Genomic DNA, 26,717 nt, shown 5'->3' with positions numbered 1-26,717 from the left:
GTACCCTTAAAATCACTACAAATATGTAACATTATTTTATATAAATTATTCCTCAATTGCTGTGAGTACTTTGAAAAGCCTAATAGAGATTCGTACAGGTCCTTTGATCAGTGCTCTTTTCTCTGTTTAGGATGTTCTTCCTCCCCCCAAGTCTTTGTCTGCTTAACTCCTATTCAATCTTCAGGTCTCAAATTTCTTGTCCTTTCCCCAAAGACTTCCCTGATCCCAAATCTAAATTATGCCACTGCATTATGCTGTCATATTGCCCTAGAATCATATATGTATTTGTCTAGTTGTCTTCTATATAAACTGAAAGTCCCAGAAAGGAGGAAGCTATAATATTCATTGATGTGAATATTTAATTAAATAATTAGCTGCATGAAATATTGGAACACTAGACTGCAAAGAGGATTTACAAAGTAGTGGTACTTGTTCTCCAGCACATCATAGTCTGTAAAAGGTGCCCAGTTTGACAGAAAGATTAGGCAGAGAGCTTTGGGGTGGTACCAAGAATGAACCCTACCCAGATGATCTAGTTAGGAACAGTCTCTTGGAGAAGATGTCCGTGACCTGAGTTTTGAAGCATCAGTAAATTGGAGATTTAAAGGAGTAGAAATTTTATAACACAAAGGGGAGTGTGAATAACGACATAAGTGTGAAATATGTCCAGGCTTGACATATTGACATATAGAGAACTGGATGGTTCTGTTTTCAGTAGAATTTAAAATACAAAGAAGGAAATAGCAGAAAAGGAGGCAAGTGACAAACACACTGGCAAAATCACAGGAAGCTGTTTCTTAAAAAATGGTCTCTGTAAGGTAACAAAATGTCTTCCTCAATGTCAGATCAAATTCTTAACTACCAGTGAATTTACTACGAATTCTCTTTCTGTCCAGTGGAATAGAGAATTGTACCACTGCATTATTTAGAGTATCACAAATTCATCGAAGTGAATACATATCATTAATATGTTACAAAGGAGAAATATTATTCCCCTCAATTTAAACCAACTTAGACTTCAGCGTCGTCACCTTTGTTTGAGAGGAATTAGTGGATACTTAGAATAGCTTAATAAAATGGCAAAGATTGCTCTGTCCAGATGTAGAGCTCTCTTCAGTTTTCTGCGTTTAACTGAAGACTTGTAATGCCTGAAATGGAACTGAATTTGCTACAAGCTGATCCCACTAGGAGATACGATAACAAGCTAAAGGCTTTTTGCAGTAGAAGAAAAGAGCTCTGTTCAAATCCATCCTAACCTAGTTTTCTAAAGACTTTACACCACCACTTCTGAGAAACACATTTTCCCCTAGTTGTAGATACTAAAGACATCCATTCAGCACAACTTTTCCATTTGTGAGGCTTTGAGGTGGGAGAAAAGATACTTTAAGTTGCCAAAGGGCAATTTCTGCCAAAATAAGAGAAGTTTTCTTTCAGAGTTCGTGAGTAACAGTTGCTCTCGACAACTAAATTTCTTCAACGTTTTTATCGTCCAATCTCCGGCCAGAATTGCTATATTCTTTTAAACAACACTTGAGTATTAAACAACTCAATGAGTACAAGTTAAAAACAAGATCAATGAATAAATACCTTTAGATTTTTTTTACTTCTAGTGTTTTGTATTTAAAGATACTAAGCATGTTTATGATAGGTCAGCTTACAGAGTTTATGTGGGGTTATACTGACAGAATAGCTATTTTGCCCCTGATATTTTTAAAGAGTTGTTTACTTATTTGAGAGAGAGAGAGAGAGAACAGTGGGGAGAGGCACAGGAAAAGGGGAATAGAGTCGTTAAGCAGACTGAGGACTGAGTCTAAGGTGGGACTCCATTCCACAACCCCAAGGTCATAACTTCAGCCAAAACCATGAGTCAGATGCCCAACCAAATGCACTACTCCAGTCCCCACCTATGATATTTTAACCAGGCTGAAGTTTTTCATAAGAATAAAAAAAAATACAGTATTAAATCAAATCAAGGTAAAAATAAAGAAATGCTCTGTACTTCCCTCTCCAATCAATCGGGCCATGAGTTTGTCTCAACTTTCTTAAATTATGCAAATTTTAAATATCCTGTCACACTATCAACCATCTATCTCACCACATAGAGAAAAAAAGTGTCCAAACTTAGAGCTCTTAGAGTATTATCACCATATAAATGGGTATAAAGAAGGGATGAATCTAATTCTATATATATGAATAAAAACCTCATTCTGTTTCTTCATTCCCAATAAAGTTCAATTCCTACAACACCTAACTATAATTTCCCTTTAGACACAATTACTGACAATATATTTGCAACATATCATTCATATATCTAACAAGTATATCTAACTTTCTTCTTTTTCCTCAACAATTCCACACTCAACTAGCTTAAATCCAATGGCATCCAGATGAGACTAAAGATCCCCAGCTTTTGATAGACTGACTGATCTTCATCTCATCTCAATACTGTTAACTTTGAGATCTACATTTACTTTCATTAACATCAGCATATTTATTCTAACATTCTCTAATTATTACCAAGCATAATAAGAGCACCGAGCAATACATTACTCATATAATCTGCATACACATATTCTGATACAAACATGGTGACACCTCAAAAAAATTTGAACTGTAGGCTATTACTCAGCCCCACAGAGCAGTGGCTCAAAAATATTCTTTCACTGTCTGAAAATAGAAAAATCTTCACATGGAAATCAGTAACTTTGGGGTCAATGCATTAAAAAAAAAAAAAAAAAGACAGGGTGCACAGGAGTTTAAGACAAAATCAGTGGTGAACCAGTGTGGCACAGTCTGTTAAGCATCTGCCTTTGGCTTAGGTCATTATCCCAGGGTCCTGGAATCAAGCCCCATGTTGGATTTGCTGCTCAGCTGGGCATCTGCTTTTCCCTCTGCCCCTCTCCCTGTTCATGCTCTCTCTCTCTCTCTCTCTCTCTCTCTCTCTCCCTCTGTCTGAAATAAGTAAATAAATAAAAATCTTTAAGATAAAATCAATTCCATCAGTTTTATACAAGCTAGAACCTATTGTTCCTATTTATTTTCAAGATCTAAACTATATGCTACTTCATGTCAAAAACGAACTTTTTAAAACTACTTATTGTATACATATTAAGGCTCTTTGCTAGACTCTGAAGATAAGGGCATTGAGAACACTACTTTACTTCATGATGTTCATGTTTGATTAGAGGAGGCAGAAAAATTAGGTAATTATAGAGCAGCCTGATAAAGACATGACAGAGATTCACTTACATGTTGTATACAACCATGCCTCTATAAGAGAGAGCTGTTTGGAAGGGACCATTGAGAAGAAATGAAACCGTTCCTGGGTACCTGGCTGCTCAGTCAGAGGAGCATGTGACTCTTGATCTTGGGATCAGGACTTTGAGTCCCATGTTGGTGTGGAGATTGCATCCAACCACCCATCCATAGAAATGAAGTCATTCTAATGGACTAACTTAAGAGAAATTGATCAGATGATGGCATGAAGAGAGAGATAGATGTCAAACTGATACTCAGATTTCTAGCTTTAGTGGGTGACTAGGTCATTCCCTGGGATAGGAACACAGGAACGAAAAAGAGGAGACATGTTCAACAGGTAGTCAGAAATATAATTCTAATATTTGGAGTATAGCAAAGAACAGAAAACATAAATTTGAGAATCACTAAATACTCAATGTATCACTAATAAACAATAATAATAGATGAAATACTCATGACGGCATTGAAGAAGAGAGATGAGCTGAGAAGAGAAAAATAATATCTAAGTTGTCCACTTAATGAGACTTTCCCTCATCTCTCAGGGGAAGGACTCTATCATGCATTCCTTTAACTGTGAGGCTACTGACCTGCTTACATTATGTCTGGGAGTGGATATTTGCTTTCCCAGTAGATTATGATCTCATTGAAAGCTCTGGATTTCCCCAGGTACCTAACAAATATGCATCAAATGTCTATTAAAACATGCTTAGGTCAGGGCACGAGGGTGGCTCTGTGGGTTAAAGCCTCTGCCTTTGCCTCAGGTCATGATCCCAGGATCCTGGAATCAAGCCCTGAATGGGTCATTCTGCTGGGCAGGGAACCTGCTTCCCCCTTTCTCTCTCTCTGCCTGCTTCTGCCTACTTGTGATCTCTATCAAATAAATAAATAAAATATTAAAAAAAAAAACCATGCTTAGTTCAATTCCTTCACAAACAGCATACCTGGTTTGTAATGGTTAATAATAAGTTCCAAGATTCACAAAGAAAATATGTGTGCAATTAATACAGTGTCATCCTGACTGTTCATCCAGAACTCATATTTCCTATCTGTACTCTGCCAAGTGCCTGAGATGATTACTGTTTTCAGAGTTTTAGTCAGACATCAATATCTTTAATGTCACATATTTTCTGACTTCCAATTGAGAAAATTCAACCCATTAAAGAATATGAAATTAATAGATTTTTTCTATTTTTGTTTAGGTATTTAACCTTTTAAAATGCATTAGTCTTGGTAACTAATTATCTTGCCTCATTTCTAATAATGATTTTTTTAAATTATTTTCCCTTAACAGTGATAGATTTGCTGATTCCTGTTGTCACCAATAGTGAGCAAGTGCTTGACAGCCACCTGGACTTGACATACACAGTATGGCTATGTAGCAACACAAATTTAGGAAGACATCATGAGCACCATTCTCAAACCAACAGTTATTTTTTTCTTTTTTTTTTTTTTAAGATTGTATCTATTTATTTGACACAGAGAGAGAGATCACAAGTAGACAGAGAGGCAGGCAGAGAGAGAGAGGGAGGGAAGCAAGATCCCTGCTAAGCAGAGAGCCCAATGCAGGACTCAATCCCAGGACCCTGAGATCATGACCTGAGCCGAAGGCAGCGGCTTAACCCACTGAGCCACCCAGGCACCCTCAAACCTTCTTATGATTTACTGAGCATATGTATTATCAGAGAATCCTATTAAAGTGCAGATTCTGATTCAGGAGATCTCGGCGGGCGGGGGCTGATTTGTGTGTTTCTCACAAGCCCCTAGGTGATACCAATATTGCAAGTCTTTTAGTCACTTGAACTGCTTAGTAACACCTATATACGTGGGGCAGAATCTAACCCTTAGGGTGGATTCTATCTGGTAGGATTAAGCACACCCACCAAATGCCTATTTGTACGATTTCCATGCTGACAAGAAAAAGTTTGGATGAGGAAGGATGAGAGGTAGGAAGAGGGGGAAGAGGGAGAGAGAAGGGGAGGAGGAAGCGGGAAGGCGATGAATCCTGACTCCTTTCTGTGCCTGAGAAACCAACTGGTTTTGAATCTCAGTGAAAGAGGGCTCATAAAAAAACTTTGTGAGCCTGAGTCCAAAAAGAATCTATCTTAGTGCTCAGGTGGCGGTGTGTGAAACAAAGCTGGGAATAGGATCAGTCTTCTTTCCCCACCTCTCCCCATTGCAAAAACCACATCAGTTCAATAATCAGTGGAGCACCTCAAATGACAAGTATGTTCTGGGCACTCTCCCCAAACCAAAGGAGACCTGGGGTGGGGGTGGATATCTGTTGTGAGCAGATGGAGGCTCTGTGCAGGTCAGACACAGATGCAGATGCAGGTGACACTGTGAATATGACTCCACCTCTGTTCATGGGTTGGATTACAAGCCCTTCGAAGTAGCATTGGGTTGAAACTGATTGTGTGAGCCAAAGCCTATTACATATAGCAGGAGGAGCCTTTACTATACTGAAGAGTACACTGCTTTGTAGTGCCATAGAAATCTCACCTGGAAAGAATTTACTTCCTGAACTGCAATAGACATTCCAAAACTAATTTGTGCCATTTTAGCAGATTATGAGTAATTTGTATATCACTTCCATTTCTGACTCTGTAAAATGAGGGAAGAAATATTTGGCATTATATAAACTAAAAATTGCTTAGAGAACAGATGCTATGTTCATTGTTTTAACTCATTTTTTAAGTTGATTTTCTTCTCAACAAGATTTTATACAATATTGAGATTTGGGTGCTAAATGAGCAAGAAGTCCCAAAGAGGTGGTGATATTTCATCCACACAAAACACCAGCAGCTGATGGAAAATTGAAGGTAGATTAGGAATTCGAGTTCCCTTTCTACATGGACCAGGTTTCTTGCCACCTTGGTTTTTCACATCTGTTTCTCATTAGCAAATACAAGCTGTTGTTTCTAGTGCTGCAGGAAATTCATATGCAGTCTGAGGCAAGTTTTGCAGACTTACATTCATTACTATCTGCTCTACATTCTTTGGAACCAGAAGAGATTGGTCATCTCTTTCCGGCAGGAAAAAGCATATGGATTTTACATGCACAAGCAGAGGAAGTGAAAAATTCATGCAATAAAGAAATTCTTTATTGAAATAAAGAAGGGTATGGACTCTGAATTACTAAGCCACTGAACCTGTGACTAATTATTCTTCCTGCCACTGCATTTTATCACTTAGATTAATCAGGAAGTGATCAGCAATCGCTGCCTAGATCAGTTCTTCTGCTTCATGTGGTCTTGTAATGGCAGTCACAGGTGCAAGGCAGAAAGCAGGCATCCTCTGGACAGCTTGGAGACCAAAACACTACTACTACATGGGAAGGCAGGAGAGTAGGCCTTTCTTATCACAGAAAGTCCAAAACATATTCCCTTGAATAATTATTCCATTAACCACTTTTACTTCGGGCACAGGATAATGCAATGGTCAAGCAGAACCTAACACAAGATTAGAGAGTTCATTTTGCTTGACCCACTCATAAATTCAATTAAATTGGTGATTCTTAATTTTATCTCCTGTAAAACACTTATGTTTACTGAAATATTAATAAATATCACTGGAAAAAAAGATTTCCTTAGTCAAGCAAGTACTTAAAAGGCTAAACAATTTTCCCTATTATGTGATTTTTCAGATTGTTTGATGTGATAATTCCCACTTTGATTCTTTTAAACTTAGTATTCACTTTAAGGCATCATGATTTGATGGAAAGGGTCTTAGTTTTATATCTCTGTCAATTTCTAGCTTTGCAATATTAAACGATGCTAATCCTCAATTTCCCCATTGTAAAATGATGTTAAAAGATTTTATAGGTTTGTCATAAGGACTACAAGAAAGAATTAGTAATGTGCATTTCACTCAATATAAACAAGATGGGATTGGGAGGGAGACAAACCATAAGTGACTCTTAATCTCACAAAACAAACTGAGGGTTGCTGAGGGGAGGGGGGTTGGGAGAAGGGGGGGTGGGGTTATGGACATTGGGGAGGGTATGTGCTTTGGTGAGTGCTGTGAAGTGTGTAAATCTGGTGATTCACAGACGTGTACCCCTGGGGATAAAAATACATGTTTATAAAAAAAAATTAAAAATTATAAATTAAAAAAAAATATGGAACCCATTGTTTTCTTCCTTATTAGTGTTGTTTTAAGTAGAAATCAAAATGACAAATTGTGTAACACTGATATATTCAGTTTCCCATGAGTGGTTAGTTCACTATAAGAGAGCGCCGAGCCACAGTTTCTGGTGCTATAAGCCCCATTTTTCCTCGATGGTGCCTTTATTATTAAAGACTTCTTAGAGGCTAACCCTTATATGCTACCACCTTCCAAAAGGTGGGGTAGTTCCAGAAATGTATTTGTCGGTCACAGAGGCCAAATGCATTTATCCATATATCTAATTTAAGCTAAATAATTCTGTGGTACTCTAAAAGTCAACTTTTAGATTGATTTGAGTTTTATTCTGGGAAGAGCGTTACCATAATGTCAGTGGGGTATAAGTCTGTCCCCTACTATCAGCTTGGATAGCCAAGAGTTAACTACCTTTAAAATTAAATGGGGTCCCTTTAAATTTAAAATGAATTAAACCATGGCAGTTCCCTTAGCCCAAGGATAAATGCCATGGAAATTAAAGAAAATAGTTCTAATGTCATGAAACAGCAAAGGTCAGATAGGGTGAGATGATTACTTTCATCATTATTAACATTACTTTGCATTTAGATAGTCCCTCTCCTTTGCCAAACTCATTCTCATTCTACCCCATTGCTTAGTATCTAAGCAGCTTGTGGAATTCCTGATGACATCAAGGGTGATCCTGATGTGAAAGAGAAGCCACAAGTCAAGAGGGGAGTAAGCAATTAACCTTTATGCTTTATTTGCTCATTCTAGTCTTCTGCAAATGACCTGCAAAAATAGGCTTACTTGAAAATAATACCCATATAAACTTAAAGCCTCTCCTGGGACTTCTGAATTCTCCAGATCTTAGACTTCTTTAATATAGATTTTTCATTGCAATAATATGTGTGTGCATAATACGTGTACACATGTGAGTGCATGCCCGTGCATGTACATTTAGAAAGTCTGGATATTTGTTCTCTAAGCTGAACAATTCTAGAAGTTTTAACATGTATAAGGACAAACACAAATTGAGAGGTTTAGGGGCACCTGGGTGGCTCAGTGGGTTAAGCCTCTGCCTTTGGCTCAGGTCATGATCTCAGGGTCCTAGGACAGAGCCCACATCAGGTTCTCTGCTCAGCACGGAGCCTGCTTCCCCCTCTCTCTCTGCCTGCCTCCCTGCCTACTTGTGATGTGTCAAATAAATTTTAAAAAATCTAAAAAAAAAAAAAAAAAAAAAAAGAGGTTTCCTTCTCTCTGTTTAAAATAAAGGAAGAAACTTCTCCCTCCCTTTTCTTAAATCATTTACATCAGAAAACTTGTAATTCTGAATACTTGTACTTAGAAAACTTGTAATCCTAAGTATATAAATCCTCTGAAGATTAGATAGGCCTGCTATCAGCTTTATGACCCAGGAATGTTTCTCAAGGATCAGGGAACCATCTCTTGAAAATGTAAACATCAAGAAAAATAGCGCCCCCTATATCTGTAGGTGGGTGGGTGTTAGCCTCCCTTCGAGGCAGCATGGCTCCAAATTACAAAAGGACTTCCTTTTGTAAAGATAGGAGTTTATTTTTCCTCTAGATAAAGCCAATATGCTAACACAGATGGTCATCGCAATTACCAGGTATATTTAGAATGAACTATATGTAACAAATGGTGCTGTCAAGTCCTCTTATTGGAGGACTAGTTATTGTTTATCTTGAAAACATATGTGATGTGTTGCATCTGCTTGGCTACATAAAAGGGTAAGGTTTCTTTCTGTCTTTGCACTCTCCTGATGGATTGTTTATGATAAGCCTCACATTCTGGTTTAATGCTTATTGGATGATAAGTGATTTTGTCTCTACTCTCCTCGCAGAGAGCATTTTTGGATGGCGGGAAGATTTTGTCTTTAATTTTATTCCCCTAACACATGACTATGTTTTTAGTTGGAATAATGGGCTAAAGAAAATAATAGTATACAATGTGTCAGTTTTTCCCAACCATAAATATGCATTAGACTCATCCTCAGGATTTAAAATACACCACTATCAGAGATTTGGACACTACATTTTTGGTGTAAAACAGTGAAGTAAATAGATTTGGGGTAAAACACTTTTAACAACTATCCCAGGTGATTTTAATGCAGGTGGTTGGTGGGCACCATTATAAATGAGTGTTTTAACATAATTTTTAAATTTTCTATATGAAAAATACTTCCTTATCCTGTCTTAGCCTCTTCCTGGCTCATTTACATGTTTTATTTACCTTTACAAGTATTAAGTACAAGATCAGGTAGATCCTCTTTGCTGAACAATCTTTTTACATTTAACTTTCTTTTCTGCACATAATAGGGGACAGCTTGACTACTTTCTCTGGCTCCAACCAGGCCCCTGGGCCCTCACTCTCCAGTGGGTCTCTGCCTCTGCCTCCCATGTCACAATGAGCACCCCTTAACTTCTCTGTGTCTTTTATTTCTCCCTCTCTCCTAGAGAAAGTATTACCAATTTCCCCAGGTTAACTCCTCCACCTGCATCTATGCTCTCTTCCATATTTTCTTTCCTCATCACATCAGTTCTTTCTCTATTGCTATTCCCAATCTCTGAATACTTTCCCTTTACTCGTGTATACTAAATGGCCTCAAGTTCTCTAATCCCCAAATCCTCTCTTCGTATTTTAGTTGCTGGCTCAGGTTACTCCTCTTTCCTTCATCACCAATGTTATCTAAAATAATAGTCTATTTTCTTACCTTTTATTTTCCTATTCCCCACTCATTACTTACTCAACAGGGATTCAGCTCCTACATAGCTATCTTTGGTTCCAACCTCTCTCCTTAGACCCAGGTCCATTTTTTTCTACTACTCGATAGAGGCTGCCATTAGAAGTTCTAGAAACTCCTCAAACTCATTATTTTCAAACCCAAACTTTTTTCTAAAACATGCAAATGTCCTATACTTTTGGTGTTAGTTGGCAATATCACCACCCAGTTATCTGAATTCAAAACATCGTCTAAGACATGAACATCATCTTCTCTTTTACCTCCCCAACTGAACCAGCTCTCAAGCTCTGTCGATTCCACCATCAACATATCTCTAAGAGCTGTCTCATTCTGCTGCTCCCACAGACCTGCCTTCATGACATTTCTCTCTGCCTCTAGATTCTTCTAACTTGATTCTTTCACTTTTCCCAAAGTTGGCTTTCTAAAACAAAATGTGACCAGGTCAGATCCTTCAAATAATATATTTAGAAGGACACAATGGGTCTTCATTGCCTATAGATCAAAGACAAAATACTTCACATGAATAACTCACAAAGTCTTCTTGGCAAAATAACCAAACTTGAATTTACTCAAACTTCTAGCCCTAATTAGTTTATAGGGTGTATGGGAAAAGAGGAGCACGTAAAATGACATGCCAGAGCTACATCAACCAGATTTAAGCCAAAATTCCATAAAACAAATGACCACATTTCTTAACATTTTAGAAAAGCAAGGGACATAAAACTACTATAAATTAAAATAGACTAAAGACACATGTCAATAAATGGACCATGGGGATGTATTAGAGGCAACTTAGCTGAGTATTAGATGATATATTAAGGAATTATCATTAACTTTATTAGACATATACATGAATTATAAATATTTTAAGTTCTTTTCCATAAGATACACTTCTGAAACATGAATAATGAATTTACTTTAAATTATTCCAGAGAGAGAGTTGGTAAGAAGAGAGAGATGAAGCAAAATGTATGTGTTGATAATTGATGAAGTTGGGTGATCAGTACAAATGCTTGTTTTACTCCTGTCTACTTCTGTATATATTTGAATTTTCCATAGCAAAAAATAATTTTTAAAAGCCCTCCTTTGTGGTACTCAAAATCGTTAACATCCCTGCCTTAGAACACCTTGCTAGACTTACCTTTAGACATTCCCCATCCTGACCTCCAGGTTGTACTTAACCTGCCAAGCACTTGGGTTCTTGAATGCATTCCTACATACTTGGATCTTTATTCTGGAGATACAGATTACCTCATTTCAGGTGAATTAGAAATCCCACATCAACAACATAACTACCTAGTGATTACTCTATGCAAGTCTGTTGTTGCTCCGGCATGTTCCAAACATAGGAGTACTGGCAGGTTTAGAAAATGTAAAACATGACCGGAAGTATTTCAGTTTGCATGGCAAACTTGGAAAAATGATTCCAGAATATATAATCTTTATTTTGTAAATGTTTATCTGTGAATCTATAACTTTAGCTGACATAAAATGATGAATAGTTAAATGAAACACTGAATTACTTCTCACTGAGTGCAGATTGTAGGAACCTGTAGGACATGTCCATCAATCTGGTCAAAATCTCCTGTCTGTCCACAACATTGATGGTTGCTGGGCCATTATCCTCAAGTTGGTCTGTGTGCTTTGGAAATGACCAACACACCATTGAAATAATATTTTTGAGTAATGCACAATATCTCACAATCATTTTCCTTTTTTTTTAAAAGATTTTATTTATTTATTTGACAGAGAGATCACAAGTAGACAGAGAGGCAGGCAGAGAGAGAGAGAGGGAAGCAGGCTCCCCACTGAGCAGAGAGCCCAATGCGGGCCTTGATCCCAGGACCCTGAGATCATGACCTGAGCCGAAGGCAGCGGCTTAACCCACTGAGCCACCCAGGCGCCCACAATCATTTTCTTAAGTATTATTCCTAAGTAAAACTGTTAGCATATAAGGGTTGTTTTGAATGTCTGGATTAACTTATGAGGGGGATAAAAAGGGCATTAATTAAGCAAGTTTTGATGAAATTAGCTTCTCCCAATTCTATCACCCAATAACCGATATTTCTCACATTTGTGAGCAGCCATTATAATAATATTAACTATGATGAACACTTTGTATGTTAATCTGGATATAAATTACAACTCCAGAAAAATGTCTTTTGTCATTTGCCACTTGTTAATATCCACTTAATGTAGATGGATATCACTTCCCTCCATTTTCCATATGTATTTAAGGGCCTTACTATTCAAACATAATCACTCTTTGCAGCTGCAATTAGAGAAAGGATTAGGTTCAGACTTACCAGGAAATCTGCTGTGGAGGTTGGCATCACAGTTGTAGCCATTAAACTGAGCAGACCCAAGAAGCACTCCAATTGCTAGAAGCAACAGCAACCATATTCGTTCCATTGCAAAACCTAGAAAAGAGTTCTTATCATGTGTACATCACCAGCTTTCACTCCTTCTTGCTAGAAAGACTGAGGTTGATCTGAACTCACGGTTGGATAAGAGACTGGCAGGCTATCTCCATGCAGGCAAAGCTCATTTAAAGTCTGAGGATTATGAGAAATAATTATCAGAAACGAGGCAGACATTTTGGTGACAATATTTGTAAATTGCTCCCATTCTTTGGTGTCAGTTTGCTAAGGGTGACAAATCCAGACTGTTCTAGTGGAAGAACTAAGATATAAGTCATAAAGCTTGCAAAAGAAAATGTATTATAAATAAGAACTCAAACCAAATATTTAACAGATTAGAACAACATATCTAGACAAACTGATCAATGTAGAGACAATTTTGCACTTTAAAATACCAATATAATTAAGAGGGATTTAACACTCAATACTTGATTCTCAAAGAATTCTCTATACAATTAATAGTTAAACAATGTCAGGAAAAATTTCCCCTCAACAAAGGAATTCTAGACTAGTGCTGCTTCTCAAAATCAGTGTTGTGTGTATCATTTGCTTTTTTTTTTTTTTTTTCCCCAGAAATACCGGGCTAAAGCAAAAGGAAGAATAGAAAAATACTATGTGTGAACTGACATCATCCTTCCATCAATGACTCATCATTGGTGAGTATATAAGACTGATTATACAGATAAATGAGCACCTTGAATTCTTAAGAGAAAGTAATGGAAAGTGATTTTTTAAATTGTCATTTTGTGTTGAACAAACAAATATAAACTGGCTTTGATAATTAAACACCAGTCAGTCTGGTGTTTTTTTTTCCCCCACATGCCCTTTTTTTGGCTAGATAAAGTTAAAACATCTTCCAAAAGCACCCAATTTAGTTTCAGTGCAATTTGTGCACTGAAAAAAAAAAAAATCATCATTTGGTTGGTGGTTTTGGTCTGTGTATAAAAAGCAAAAAGAAAAGAAAATTGTAAATGGTTTACTCAAATAATTTAGTGCATTTTAAAAGGTTGGGGTTGGGGGGGATGGTATTTTAGCTTCCCTTAAAGATCTGCCCTTAGATGATTAATCAAGTCTTTAACAAAAGGAAGGAAATATATTTTGCTTTTGAACCATCATTTTAGTATAACAAGTTTATGGTGAACAAAGTCACTTTGGTAAGGATGTGGGAAAGGAAGGCATGAGTTTACTCTCAAAAATAGACAGAAAAAATATTCAACAGGGGCTTCCTTCCTTCAGCATTATAACTATGCTATTCAGGTACCAGCCTCATGACTTTTGGGAGAACAGCCATATATCTGGTTACTTCTGATTCCCTAGGACATTCAGTAAACTAAAATTTCACAGAAATGGCTGACCCAGATCCTGGGCTCTCTTGGCCTTATCTATAACATCATTGTCTAGTTCCTCAAGGCACTTCAAATAGACAAGAAATCCTTGCTCTTTTGGAGACTTTGGAATACTAGTAGGGAAGGTACCAGCTTGTTTTGAGCAGTAGATCCATCCCACACAAACTTAGTATACACCCTACCCTTCTCAGATAGTACACATATGCCTTCTCATGATCGCTCCCATGGATTCCCTCAAGGCTTTGGAGACTCTAGACTCATACTGTTGTCTCCTGATCTAGAAAAATAGACATTTCTAGATTAGATAGAGCGGTGTGGATCCATCCCTTAGGATTCACAGAGTCAAGAATTTTCATTGATGAGTGATTTTTATTCTGAAACACTTTCTAGCTTTTATATTCTTTCATAGGAGAAAAATAACATTTACCATTTGGACACTTTGCATGAAGAAGACACTGTGAGCCAGATCATTTGCCTATTGTCTCCAATTCATATTCCTTATAATAGCTGGATGAGATTGCATTTATTATTCCATATATATAGAGAGAGACAAATAAGTCTCAGGAAGTTTAAGTGGCATGGAAAATACATGGAGAAACCAGATTTCAACTCCAGGTCTTTCTAGTAACATTTGCTGTTCACACTACCTAAATATCATCTCTTATTAAATAAATTCAGCATTATTTTTGTTGTTATTTATCATTAGTTATCAGTTATTTTTCTTTAAGTTTATGAATTAATAAATCTTTTTGCTTTTTTTTTTTTTTTAAATTAGAGAGAGAGAAAGAGTACAAGCAGAAAGCAGGAGGAGGGGAAGAGAGAGACTAGGAGAGAATCTTAAGCAGGCTTCATGCCCAGCACAGAGCCCAGCACAGGACTTGATCTCATGACCCAGAGATCATGACCTGAACCAAAATCAAGAGTCTGACCCTTAACTAACTGAGCCATCCAGGCATCCTATTAATTAACAGATTTTTAATAGATATTTTCATCCGAAATGGATAAACAAATTCTTATGTGGTAAAGATCTGCTTAGATTTTTATAATACAGGCATTATGAGGAAGAAAATTATTTTTTTTAATGGAGAAAAGTCCCTCATTATGAAAACTGTGGGAATTATTGCTACATCTAAACTGGATACCAAAAATGGTTGAGAAACTTATGCTATTTGAAACAGCCTACCAATAGTGGTGGCAGCACTGTTGTGAAGATTAAAACCTTTCATAAATATTTTTTGATGAAAAAAAGATAGAGATAGAAAGAAGTTTGAGTCAACAGAATATACATTGATTTTTATTTCACCAGATATGGATTCAAGCACCCCCTAGTCATTCTCTGTATTTGTCATTTAAAAATCAGGATGATGATTGCAAGACTAGAAACTGTAAGTGCATAAACAATACAGCACCTGCACCCCAACATTCATAGCAGCAATGTTCACAATAGCCAAACTGTGGAAAGAGCCAAGATGCCCTTTAACACATGAACAGATAAAGAAGATGTGGTTCATATATACACTGGAACCATGAGAAAGAATGAATACCCACCATTTGCACTGACAGGGATGGAACTGGAGGAGATTATGCTAAGTGAAATAAGCCAGGCAGAGAAAGACAATTATCGTATGGTTTTACTCATATGTGGAACACAAGGAATAGCACAGAGGACCACAGAGAAAGGGAAGGACAACTGAATGGAAAGAAAATGAAGAGGGAGACAAACCATGAGAGACTCTGGACACTGGGAAACAAATTGAGCATTACAAAAGAGAGGAGAGTGGGGGGACGGGGTAACCTGGTGATGGGCATTAGGAGGACATGTGTGGTGAAGAGCACTGAGCATTATATGCAACCAATGAATCATTGAACACTACATCAAAAACTAATGATGTTGGCTAATTGAACATAAGAGAAAATTTTTTCAAAAAACAGGGAGGATAAAAAAGAACATAGCATAGTGTGGACATACAGAACACACTGAAATACTAGTTTCAGAGTCACCACATATTGAAATGCAAGTGATACTTTCTCAAGTACATCCAATAAAAAGAGACAGTGACAGGGCCTGTGCTTCTTTGGCAAAGCCACATGTTCTGGAGCTAGACTGCTCAACACCAAGGTGTCCATGTTCTAGTAACAGCTCTGTGCAGTTGGGTGACATTATATTTATCATGATGTTTGTACTGATCTGTGTGTTAATATTAAGGTACATCAAGCAGGAGATTCTTAAAGGACATCCCCATCTCTTGTGTAGGTATCCACATTTTGATCCCTATAACACATATCAATACTTGGAGAGGCTCTTTATATTCCACCTGCAATTTAGAACAAAATGATGAACTATTAGCATGCAAACTTCCCACCCTCCATCTCATCTCATCATTTCCCCTGCACACAGAGACCCGGAACATCATCTCACAGAGGCAAGCTTTGAAATGTTATCTTGCCACAGGTCCTAAAGTTCTTTCTGAAATGGAATTGCCTGGGATTTGGGACAATTTTGAGACTCTTTACATTCACTAAAGCATAAAGTCCTGTTTGCTCAAGCACCCTAGTTCCTAGGCAGCTATAATTCTAGACATGCATACTCCAGTCCTGGTCTGGTTATAAAAGCTTAGTTGAGCTTCGCATCACAAAGTAGAACCCAATTTTCATTGTCCATTCTGGTGGGATGTGTTGTGTTTGCTGTCCCATCATGGCTCCAGCAGACTCTGTTTGAGCAAAGGTATCTCTCATCTTCTCTACCATAGCTAAGTGCAACAACCAGTGCCCCAACTTCAGTGCTGACAATGGTATGCAGGACTGCCTAACACAACCAATAATCTAAAACATTCATAACAAGTTCTTAGATAAAAAAAAAAAAAAATGGAGAAATTGTGCACAAGGTTTTTGCATGAGTTTCTTAGCTTTGTATCTTCATAAATTTAAATGGATGGGGATAAAGGAGGGAGAGGAGAGTTAGGTCCACAACACTGAATTTTAAGGAATTTAGGAGTATTAATCCTAAGGTATAAAAAGAGACACTCCCATCTCTTAAACTGGCACTAAAAGGTTCTGTGTTTTATATGTGGCAATTCAAAGAAAATCATGGGCCAAGTTATTTGCTGTCAAATATGTCCAAGTTTCTCATATTAAATTTTCTTTTTAAAAATGGTAATTTCTTGGGACGCCTGGGTGGCTCAGTTGGTTAAGCAGCTGCCTTCGGCTCAGGTCATGATCCCGGCGTCCTGGGATCGAGTCCCACATCGGGCTCCTTGCTCCGCAGGGAGCCTGCTTCTCCTTCTGACTCTGTCTGCCACTCTGTCTGCCTGTGCTCTCTCTCTCTCTGACAAAAAAAAAAAAAAAAAAAAAAAAAATTAAAAAAAAAATTAAAAATGGTAATTTCTTCTAAAATATAAATTCTGTTTTATTTGCTTAAGATTGAACGAGTCAGAAGAATGTAATTTCATTTTCAATTCTCAATTTTATGTAAGTTGATATGGTTCTGTCATAAGCACCGCTCTCTAGTTTTGCATATTTGATTGTCTTATTTTGACCTTCCTTTTACCAAGATCTGTTATTTGCCAGGCATTGTGCTATATTTAGTATTCAACCACCATCATAAATTTATTTTTTTACCCATGTTACAGATGTGGAAACTGAAGCCTTAAGTTTTTCATTGACTTGTTCAGGGTCACAGATCTAGAAAATGATAGAGTAAAATTCAAAACCAAGCTTGACCTTTGTAATGATTACACTATTCTGTTTGGTTTAACTGGAGTATGTCAAATAAATAAAATAAATGTTCTGTAATCTTCAGAGAGTAAATTATATTAATAACATATACATCACATATGCCTTTACCTAAACAATTCTGATGATTAAGGCAAAATATTCGTAAGATCTACATAATTGTCATGACTATATCACTTAGGCAATGAGGGCCATAAAGATATTATTGTTTTCACAGATTGGCTTAATGGTAATACTAGTGAGTTTTAAGAACTGATCATGTACCACAATGTGTTTTTTTAAAATTTATTATTTTATTAACGAATAATGTATTATTTGGTCCAGGGATACAGGTCTGTGAATCTTCAGGCTTACACACTTCACAGCACTCACCATATCACACACTTTCCCCAATGTCCATATCCCAACCACCCTCTCCATTACCCCCTCCCCCCAGCAACTCCCAGTTTGTTTTGTGAGATTAAGAGTCTCTCATGGTTTGTCTCCCTCCGATCCCATCTTCCTTCATTTTTTTTCCTGCATTATCTCCCAACCCCCCCACTCTGCCTTTCAAATTCCTTATATCAGGGAGATCATATGATAATTGTCTTTCTCTGATTGACTTATTTCATTCAGCATAATACCCTCTATTTCCATAATACCCTCTATTTCCATCCATGTCATTGCAAATGACAAGATTTCATTTCTTTTGATGGCTGCATAGTATTCCTGTGTGTGTGTGTGTGTGTGTGTGTGTGTGTGTGTGTATCTTACCTCTTCTTTATCCATTCATCTGTTGATGGGCATCTAGGTTCTTTCCATAGTTTAGCTATTGTGGACATTGCTGCTATAAACAGGGTGCATGTGCCCCTTCGGATCATTACATTTGTATCTTTAGGGTAAATACCCAGTAGTGCAATTTCTGGGTCATAGGGTAGCTCTATTTTCAACTTTTTAAGGAACTTCCATGCTGTTTTCCAGAGTGGCTGCACCAGCTTGCATTCCCAAGCTTTCTCTACACGTTTTTTTTTTTTAAGCACTTTATACCTGTCATATAACCATGAGATAGGTAATTTATTTGTCTTACTCTGGGGATAGAAAACTAAGGCACAGATATGTTAACTAACTTGCCCAAGGTTAAACAGATAACCAGAATTAAAGTCAAGATTCGATGCACAATGACTCTAGAAACCACCCTCAACTATCACATGGCATTTCCTTCTAGAAAACAAACCTACTCTCCTCAAAGGGAAAAATGGCAATCACTTAGTAAATTTGATCAATAAAGATTATTCTTGCATTCATTTATTAAATACTATTGAATGTTTACATATGCCTGGTACTATCCAGCGAGAGGGACTGCTGAAAACTTTTTGTCTGCCTAGAATCTACATTCTAGTAAGGAAGTCAGAAGAAAAGAAAATCTGTAAGTAAAATATAGAGTATATTTGTGATAAGCACTATGAAAAAAAATAGAGCAAAAAGAAGGATAGGAAGTTCTGGGGTAGAACAATGGGAGTATTAAAATTTTAAATGGGGTAGTAGGGATATATAAATAATACATATAAATGAAAAAATTACTTTAGTTATGAACTGCCAGATCTACCTCTTTTTAATTTGTACTTCACTTTTTTTTTTTTTACATTATATAGGCATTCCAAAATAAAGCAGATTTTTAGTACATAAATTATTCTCTGGGAAAAACTTGGACATTTTGAACAACTGCATTAACCTTTTCAGATGAATAAAGGTGGCCCTTAGTGTCTGAGAAAAGCAATTTATTAAATAGTACCCCTGTGACCTGAGAAAAAGTGAACAAGTTCAAAGTTCTTTTATCTATTCTCAAAAAGTAACTTTTACAGAAAAAAATGGGTTCAATCATTTATCAGTTTCTTACTTCCTTAATTTTATTCCCTATATATAGACCATCTGTATGATACTGTTGTAGGTGGGAAGAAAGATAGGAAATTCAAACATCAGCTCTGCATACGTTTAATCATCATGCTAAGATGGATTTTTTTTTCCACTAAACTAAAGCTGATCATTTTATCATACAGATTTTAAAAATATGAAAGGGGCCTTTCGCATCAGTGATTGCCCTAATTCTCTCATTGTCAGCCCTCCTCCGAATTTATTAGCCACCTGCTCTGCACAAGCTTGCTGGTTTCTACAGGGAGCATAACCTCAGTCCTGGTGCTTCTGTATCACCCACCCAAGCCTGCCCCTCAGAAAAGATCAAAAACAGTTCATTATATTTAAATGACTGGAAATAGTGTAGAGGGCTCCCGGGAAAGAGGAAAAGAAATATGTATATTTTAGCAGAGATCAAAGTTTAAGTTAAAGCAACCAATAAGACCCAGGTAAGAACTGGGGCAAAAAAGCATGGAATTTGTACAGGTAGGCAACTGTCCTGCTCAGTGAAGTCTCAAAGTGTTACATGGTCTTGCCTCTAGAAAAAGAAATTATTAGTTCACCCTCCACAATCATCAGTTTTAAAGTGCTGGAAACCACAACTATTTAATGAAGAGACATATTTTCTGATGGGGTGTCTAGACTGAAACTCTATGCTCTTTATTTCCATGTTCCACTTAGACATTAAAGGCAATAGATATACTAAAAGGAAAGTGGAAAAACTTTCATCAGAAATATCCATTACTACGTACATACACACTCTCTAACATAGAGTGTCCTTGTCTTGCTAAACAAAGAATAAAATGTACCATGTACTTTCAGAAAAATGCCTCAAAGAAGGAGATATGCTTAGCCATCAAGAAGATATTCAGAAATTTTATGACTAAAGATGCTGATGTATACCATGAGAAAACGTGAATGCTCAAGGCTGTTCCTAAGAGAAAAGCCCTCTCCAATCTTCTCTGACACACTGTTCATTTATTTCTCTTTGCCCACTTCTCTCATTTGTCTTTCTGCTGAGGGTTTTCTTGAATAATCTATGGAATTTAAATGATCTACAGTGTTCAGCTTAAACATTTATTCTAACACCTTAGTTTGGGGGGGGGTACTGACGGATTGAACTAGGTCACTCTAAAAGCCTTTTTTTAAAATAATTCACCAGTTTCATTTTCAAGGTATGTGTACATTTTATCCTACTGAAGCAGCTTTGAAGATATGTTAGTATATTAACTTCCCCTCATTTTTCATGAAGTACCAAGATAACAGATTAATAATAAAATGATAATTTATCTATTTATTGTAAATGCCCATTTCCCTGTAATTAGCTAAATAATTAGCAGTTAGTATGATTATTGCTAAATGAAAATGTTTCTTTCTTAATAGAGATAATATACAAAATATTTATGAAAAGGCACAACAGAAGAACCAGCCAATTAGAAGAGACACCATGCTGACATATGCTGGCTGAATACCAACATAACTTCCAAAAAATCGAAAGTATTTGCATGGGTACCAATAATGATAATGGAAAGATAACTTCATACCCTGGTCAGTTCTTGCCTAAGAATAAAGGAGCACCCTTTTTAGTACCCCCACTATTTGAAATTCCTCTGTTAATTAATTCACTCATTTTATTTATTCATTTTTTTGAATTTTTTTTATTTATAATTTTTTATTTTTTATAAACATATATTTTTATCCCCAGGGGTAAAGGTCTGTGAATCACCAGGTTTACACACTTCACAGCACTCACCAAAGCACATACCCTCCCCAATGTCCATAATCCCACCCCCTTCTCCCAAACCCCCTCCCCCCAGCAACCCTCAGTTTGTTTTGTGAGATTAAGAGTCACTTATAGTTTGTCTCCCTCCCAATCCCATCTTGTTTCATTTATTCTTCTCCTACCCACTTAAGCCCCCATGTTGTATCACCACTTCCTCATATTTATTCTTTTTTTTTTTTAATAGAGCAATTTCTAAGTTTCAGACCTGGGGCATTGTGGATCCAGTGGTGAACAAAATAAACATGGTCCTTACTATCTGAGTTTATGCATTAGAAAGGGAGATAATAAATATAAGGTAATATGTATTACTTTGTAGATACTATTTTTCTTATATTTTTGGTTTATTTTCTTTATCAGTCCATCCATCTATTCTTGTGGTAATGGTGATTTTTGCATCATTTGGTATTAAGTTTTAGACAATTTGGTTTTTAGTATTTCAACATATATTTCCTAAGAATAAAAGGACCTTTTCCATATAACCACAATACCATTACTAAACTCAATAAAATTACAATTAATTCATAATAGCATCTAATATCAATACTATATTCAGATTTCTCCAATTCACTGAAAATGTATTTTACAACTGATCTTTCCCCAATTCAGGATACAAACAAAGAGACCAAAGAGATAATATAACTAAATGCAAAGGTTTATGTATTGTATTTGAATTGTTACATTCCTTTAGACTCTTGAAATATAGAATTCTCACTGCTCTGGTATCATTTTATAGCCATAAGAATTCTGTTGTCCTATCAGCCCAAAATAATATGAAAAAATACAAGATTCTGTAAAAATCAGAAATATCTAAAGCAGGATAAATTCTTTCAAATATCTTAAAGAGTCAATAAAGGCAAAATGTAATCAAAGATTAAAACTGTACCATTGGCATTTCAGAGAGAAAAACTGGGTAATGGGTAACATGAATCTAGAGAATGTTAGAAATGTGGGTTATATGGTCTGGATGGGTTATGTGCACTATAACAACAATGAGACCAATCTTTTCTCTAATTTATTAAGTCCTTGTATAGAAAATAAATAAGACTATGTTGCATGATGCTTACAAATAAGAATCTATCCATTGTCCCAGTCAAAGCCTCTGACTAATAAGCAATTGCTGTAAGCTTAGAAGATAATTGCTTTATAAGTGGGTTAGTATCTCTTAAATCCAGGAATATGTAGGCATAGAAGTATTTAAGATAATCAAAAATTAGAGTACCATTTCTTTGTGTCAAAAGAACTAATGCATGTTGATATTCTTTGTAATTGTGTGACCTATTTAAAGTTAGTTCTTTTATTCTGATTTAAGATGTGTAACTGAGTAAATAATTTAGATTTTTCCATAGTTTGGCTATTATAGACATTGCTGCTAAAAAAATAATTTAGACTTTTTATGTAAAATTGACATACTTTGAAGATTATATATATTATTGAAATACTTAAGAAAATAGAAAATAGAACATATTTAAAAACCTATTTTTTATCTTTGAGCATTAGTTGAATACTTTAGATTTTTTATAGCAGATAACTTAACTCTTACAAACATACTAAACTTTATCTGATAAACTATTAATATCTTATTTCCTTTTTAGTATGTTAATTAACAGCTTTTGCATATAAAATCAAATATTACTCAAAGGCTTGTTAAAAATTGTACAGTCTACTAGAACTTATAGATAAAAAGCTATAATCTGAATTTAAAATCTTTAATAATAGCTAGATTTGGTCATTTGTAACTCTAATTGAATGTTAATCTTAAAACACCTCAGAATATATTTTTCAATTACTCAATATAGAGCATCAGAAAAAAAACCTCACACTAAACACAGAATAAGTGGTTGTTTTGCTTCATAAGCCACGTTAAACATAGAATTCACATCATCAAACATTAAGTTCATATACTCCATATTGAGATGTTCACACTCAGACAATTACAAGGGAACTAAGATTGACTGAAGGGTACTAGTTTGATGTAGTCTACCTCACATTTACACAGTCATAAATCAATTTATTGACTGGCATAATAGGAAGACTGAAAATACTATTTAAATTAATTAACATTTCTTTCTTTTACTCCCCAAGATTATATAGTGGAATCTGCTGATGACGAATTCCAATTTGATATGACTTCACAAAGTACACAGAATACACATTTCTGAATATGTGTTTCTATCCTCAAAAAGTTTTTAATCAGAGGGGAAACACTTTAGCTTCACAGTAATTACATCAATAGAACTTCTAGAAATTAATTTAGAAGAATATCTTTATGACCTTGGGATAATGAAAGATTTCTTATGAAAAAGTTGTTTTACCGTCATTTATTATAGTCTGTGTTTACCCACAACCTCCTTGTAGAGACTCACTGAAATATTTTTGTTTCCACATTGCCTATCAATTCGTATAATGTAACACTTACGTAGCAAACACTAGCATACTTCTGATTAAATACAATAATGTCTTGGGTTCTGGTTCTCACTCCATCACTAATTGTCTGTGTGGTGTTGGGCCTCTTGTGGGCAGTGAACTGTTTGATGACAAGATGACTAAGATGACTTCCAGCTATCAAGAGCCAGAGAAACCATGATGTTTCAAGAACTGGAGGAGAGAATTGTATTAAGTTCCTCAAGGCCTTATTTCTAAAATCACCTCCCTTATCAGAATTTAGGCTTACAATATCAGGAGATGTTAGAGATCTACTGCCTTCCTGTCCTCTCCACAACAACAGAGGGGGTGTCAAATGTTGCACCCAGAACACCCTCGTGTCTCTCTTATCATTTTATAAGAAATAAAAATCAGCAAGGGGCTCACAGATTAATCCCAATCATATCAAGGGAAAGCATTATTCCACTTTTGGACAGTTCTATTCTTCTTCTGGTAAATTAAAATTATATTAAAAATAAATAAGCTGCTATTGGTTTTACACTCTTATTTATTTCTCCTTGAATCTACATTTTTGTTTGTTTCTCAAAGGTCTCAAGGCTTTCAGGAAGCAATAGTCACAAAATAAAATAAAATAAGCTGCTGGTAATTTGTAATAGCACTTTGTTCTGCCTCAAATACATTTTCAACCCTGTTCTCATTAATGTTCATTTCTTTTTTATTATTTGTTGAGCTGTTTGGGGGAATGTAATATTAACCTTCATGACATCACTCTGAGGAATACATTGAAGCAACAGAGCTGCCTTTGATTTTTAGATGTGGGAATTGATGCCAAGTGGCTAAATGGTTTTCCCAGGTAATGCACACTTGTTATAGATAGTACAAAAGAATAAACTAAAAGCACCTCCTTGAAGTAATAATTTCTAATATCTCAAAATTAGATGTTTGATAACAACAAAATTACATGGACAAAATACAATACTTTTGGCCATGATAAAGTCGGATCCACAAAAGTTTTAGCCAGTCAGATCAAGTAGTACATATATACAAAAGCTTTAGTTAAGAATCAATGTTGAAATCAGGGAGAATCTAAAATTTAAATCCTTGTATATAAACATTTCAGTTAGCTCCATATTAAATGCTTCTATTTTATGAATTAAAAAGACCACTCATGGAGGTGATCAGTATATTAAATCCTTTATCTGAAAATCAGTAATTAAAAGGAAAGAATTAAGCATTAATCCTGATTTTCAAGTAGCAGCTATATTTCTGTTTTAAAATGACTTATCAAAAAAGTGTGTGTGTGTGTGTGTGTGTGTGTGTAGGCACTGTAGCAAAACATTAAAGCTTAGCTATTATTTTGATCTTTTGTATATTTTACATTTATCATAATAAAAACTCAAAATACAGTGACCTACAGCTAACTTAGTCTGTGATACCTTAAGTAACCCACTTTACTTGTCTTGAACTCTCTTACTATCTATAAAATAAAGACTTGCACAGTCTAAGTGACTAAATAATTATAACTACTTTACAGAACATTTGAAAAATTTTTCATCCCTTTGCCATTAGCATTACAGAAAAGCAGAAATCAGCCTAACTTATTTATAGGATCAAAGTCAATGATGTCAAGACATTGGATAATGAGGAGTTTTGAAGGGAAGGGTATTACCACTTCTTAAGAAAAGAGCTCATGAGCCTTTGTGGCTTTGAGATGAGCATAATTCTAACAAAATCATAGCCCCGCAATAGCCAGTGCTAGGAATATAAGATATAACTCTAGTTACAACATTTCAGCTTCTGTCTCATAAATCAAAATAATCTCTGGGATCTGAAGCACCAGGTGAATTGTAGAGATGACTGTGGGCCAGAGTAGGTAAGGTCCTTACCGTGAGTCTTAGTCAATAAGTGAGAGAGAAGTGGGTGAACAGAAGGGAGGAGGTAAGAAGGACATATTATTGTGGATGAGATTACAGATAATGTTGTATCATAACTAGTATATTGGGGTCTTTGGCAAAATTAAACATAAATTCTTCAGACACGGAGATCCCACTTCTTCAGGAGAGTTTATTTCACACGATAGTAGCAAATATTCATTCAAGACCAGTTTGAAGACTGGGGCTCATTATGACAAAAATGTCTCTGACCCAAAGACTGACACAAAAGATGTCACCCAGCAATACAGAATTAATCTTCAAATGAATTTCAATGAGTGTTTAGTTTAGTCCATTCATTGGATGACTCAATAAAAAAAAAAAAAGAGAGAGAATAAAGTATAAATGAGAATAGAAGTTAAGTCTTTGAAACACAAAGAAATCTCATTATTTGTGCTATTTGAAAATCTATATAAAATAACCCTCTTCATTAAATACAAATCTTCACTGAACAACAAAAACAGCTTTGTTTTCCAAGTATCTATACAACTATGATACTTTTAGGAGAATTCTACAACCCACAGACCCCATTGAAAATCACGAGTTTAGATTAGAAGAACCTTTTAAAAATTAGTATTATGCTAGGATGCTAGTTTACTAGGTCAAGAAGAGCATTTTTCATGAAATGGAAAAGATGGGATAGTATAGGATGGAATAGAATGAAATAGAGTAAAATGGCATATTTTTGTAAAATATATATATATATACTATGTATATGTGTTTGGGTGAGTGTATATTAAATTACAATGTAAAATATCTGACTATGAGTCATACTGGAAAGTTTGAAACCCACTGATTTAGAACAAGGCAGCAACATGGCGCCACAGAGCCCATGGGCAAATGTCCCTACCCACAAACATGTTTTGATTAGCCTCACAGAAGAAGCAAGCAAAAGGAAAATAACATTCCCAGACTGAGTTACCCATAGAAAAATGCTGAGAAAAACTATATTTTCCATGCTATAAGTAAGGACTCCAAGTAGGGTTACAGATTGTGATTATTTATTTGTTTGCATTTTAGGAGGATGTTTGTTTTAAGTATATATTAAGGAAGTAGAGGCAATAGCTATTTACTTAAGGAAGTTTGTGAATTGAA

At 35.8% G+C, this 26,717-nt stretch overlaps 1 protein-coding gene across 7 annotated transcripts in view; it reads right to left on the bottom strand.

The window, feature by feature from the left end:
- ZPLD1 (zona pellucida like domain containing 1) overlaps positions 1 to 26,717 on the bottom strand; it is a 199,346-nt gene that overhangs the window by 33,779 nt on the left and 138,850 nt on the right. For all 7 annotated transcript variants that reach the window (XM_013045609.2, XM_045088286.1, XM_045088283.1 and 4 more), the window contains one exon: positions 12,445 to 12,558. In XM_013045609.2, the coding sequence (XP_012901063.1) occupies positions 12,445 to 12,550 (106 nt within the window). In that variant the 5' untranslated portion in view covers positions 12,551 to 12,558. The remainder of the gene's footprint in view (positions 1 to 12,444; positions 12,559 to 26,717) is intronic.

The sequence above is a fragment of the Mustela putorius genome, unplaced genomic scaffold (genome assembly GCF_011764305.1).
Source record: "Mustela putorius furo isolate JIRA1106 unplaced genomic scaffold, ASM1176430v1.1 tig00003834_pilon_pilon_pilon, whole genome shotgun sequence".
Lineage (NCBI taxonomy): Eukaryota > Metazoa > Chordata > Mammalia > Carnivora > Mustelidae > Mustela > Mustela putorius.
Note: the sequence above shows the minus strand (reverse complement) of the source record. Positions and strands in the feature narration are given on the sequence as shown.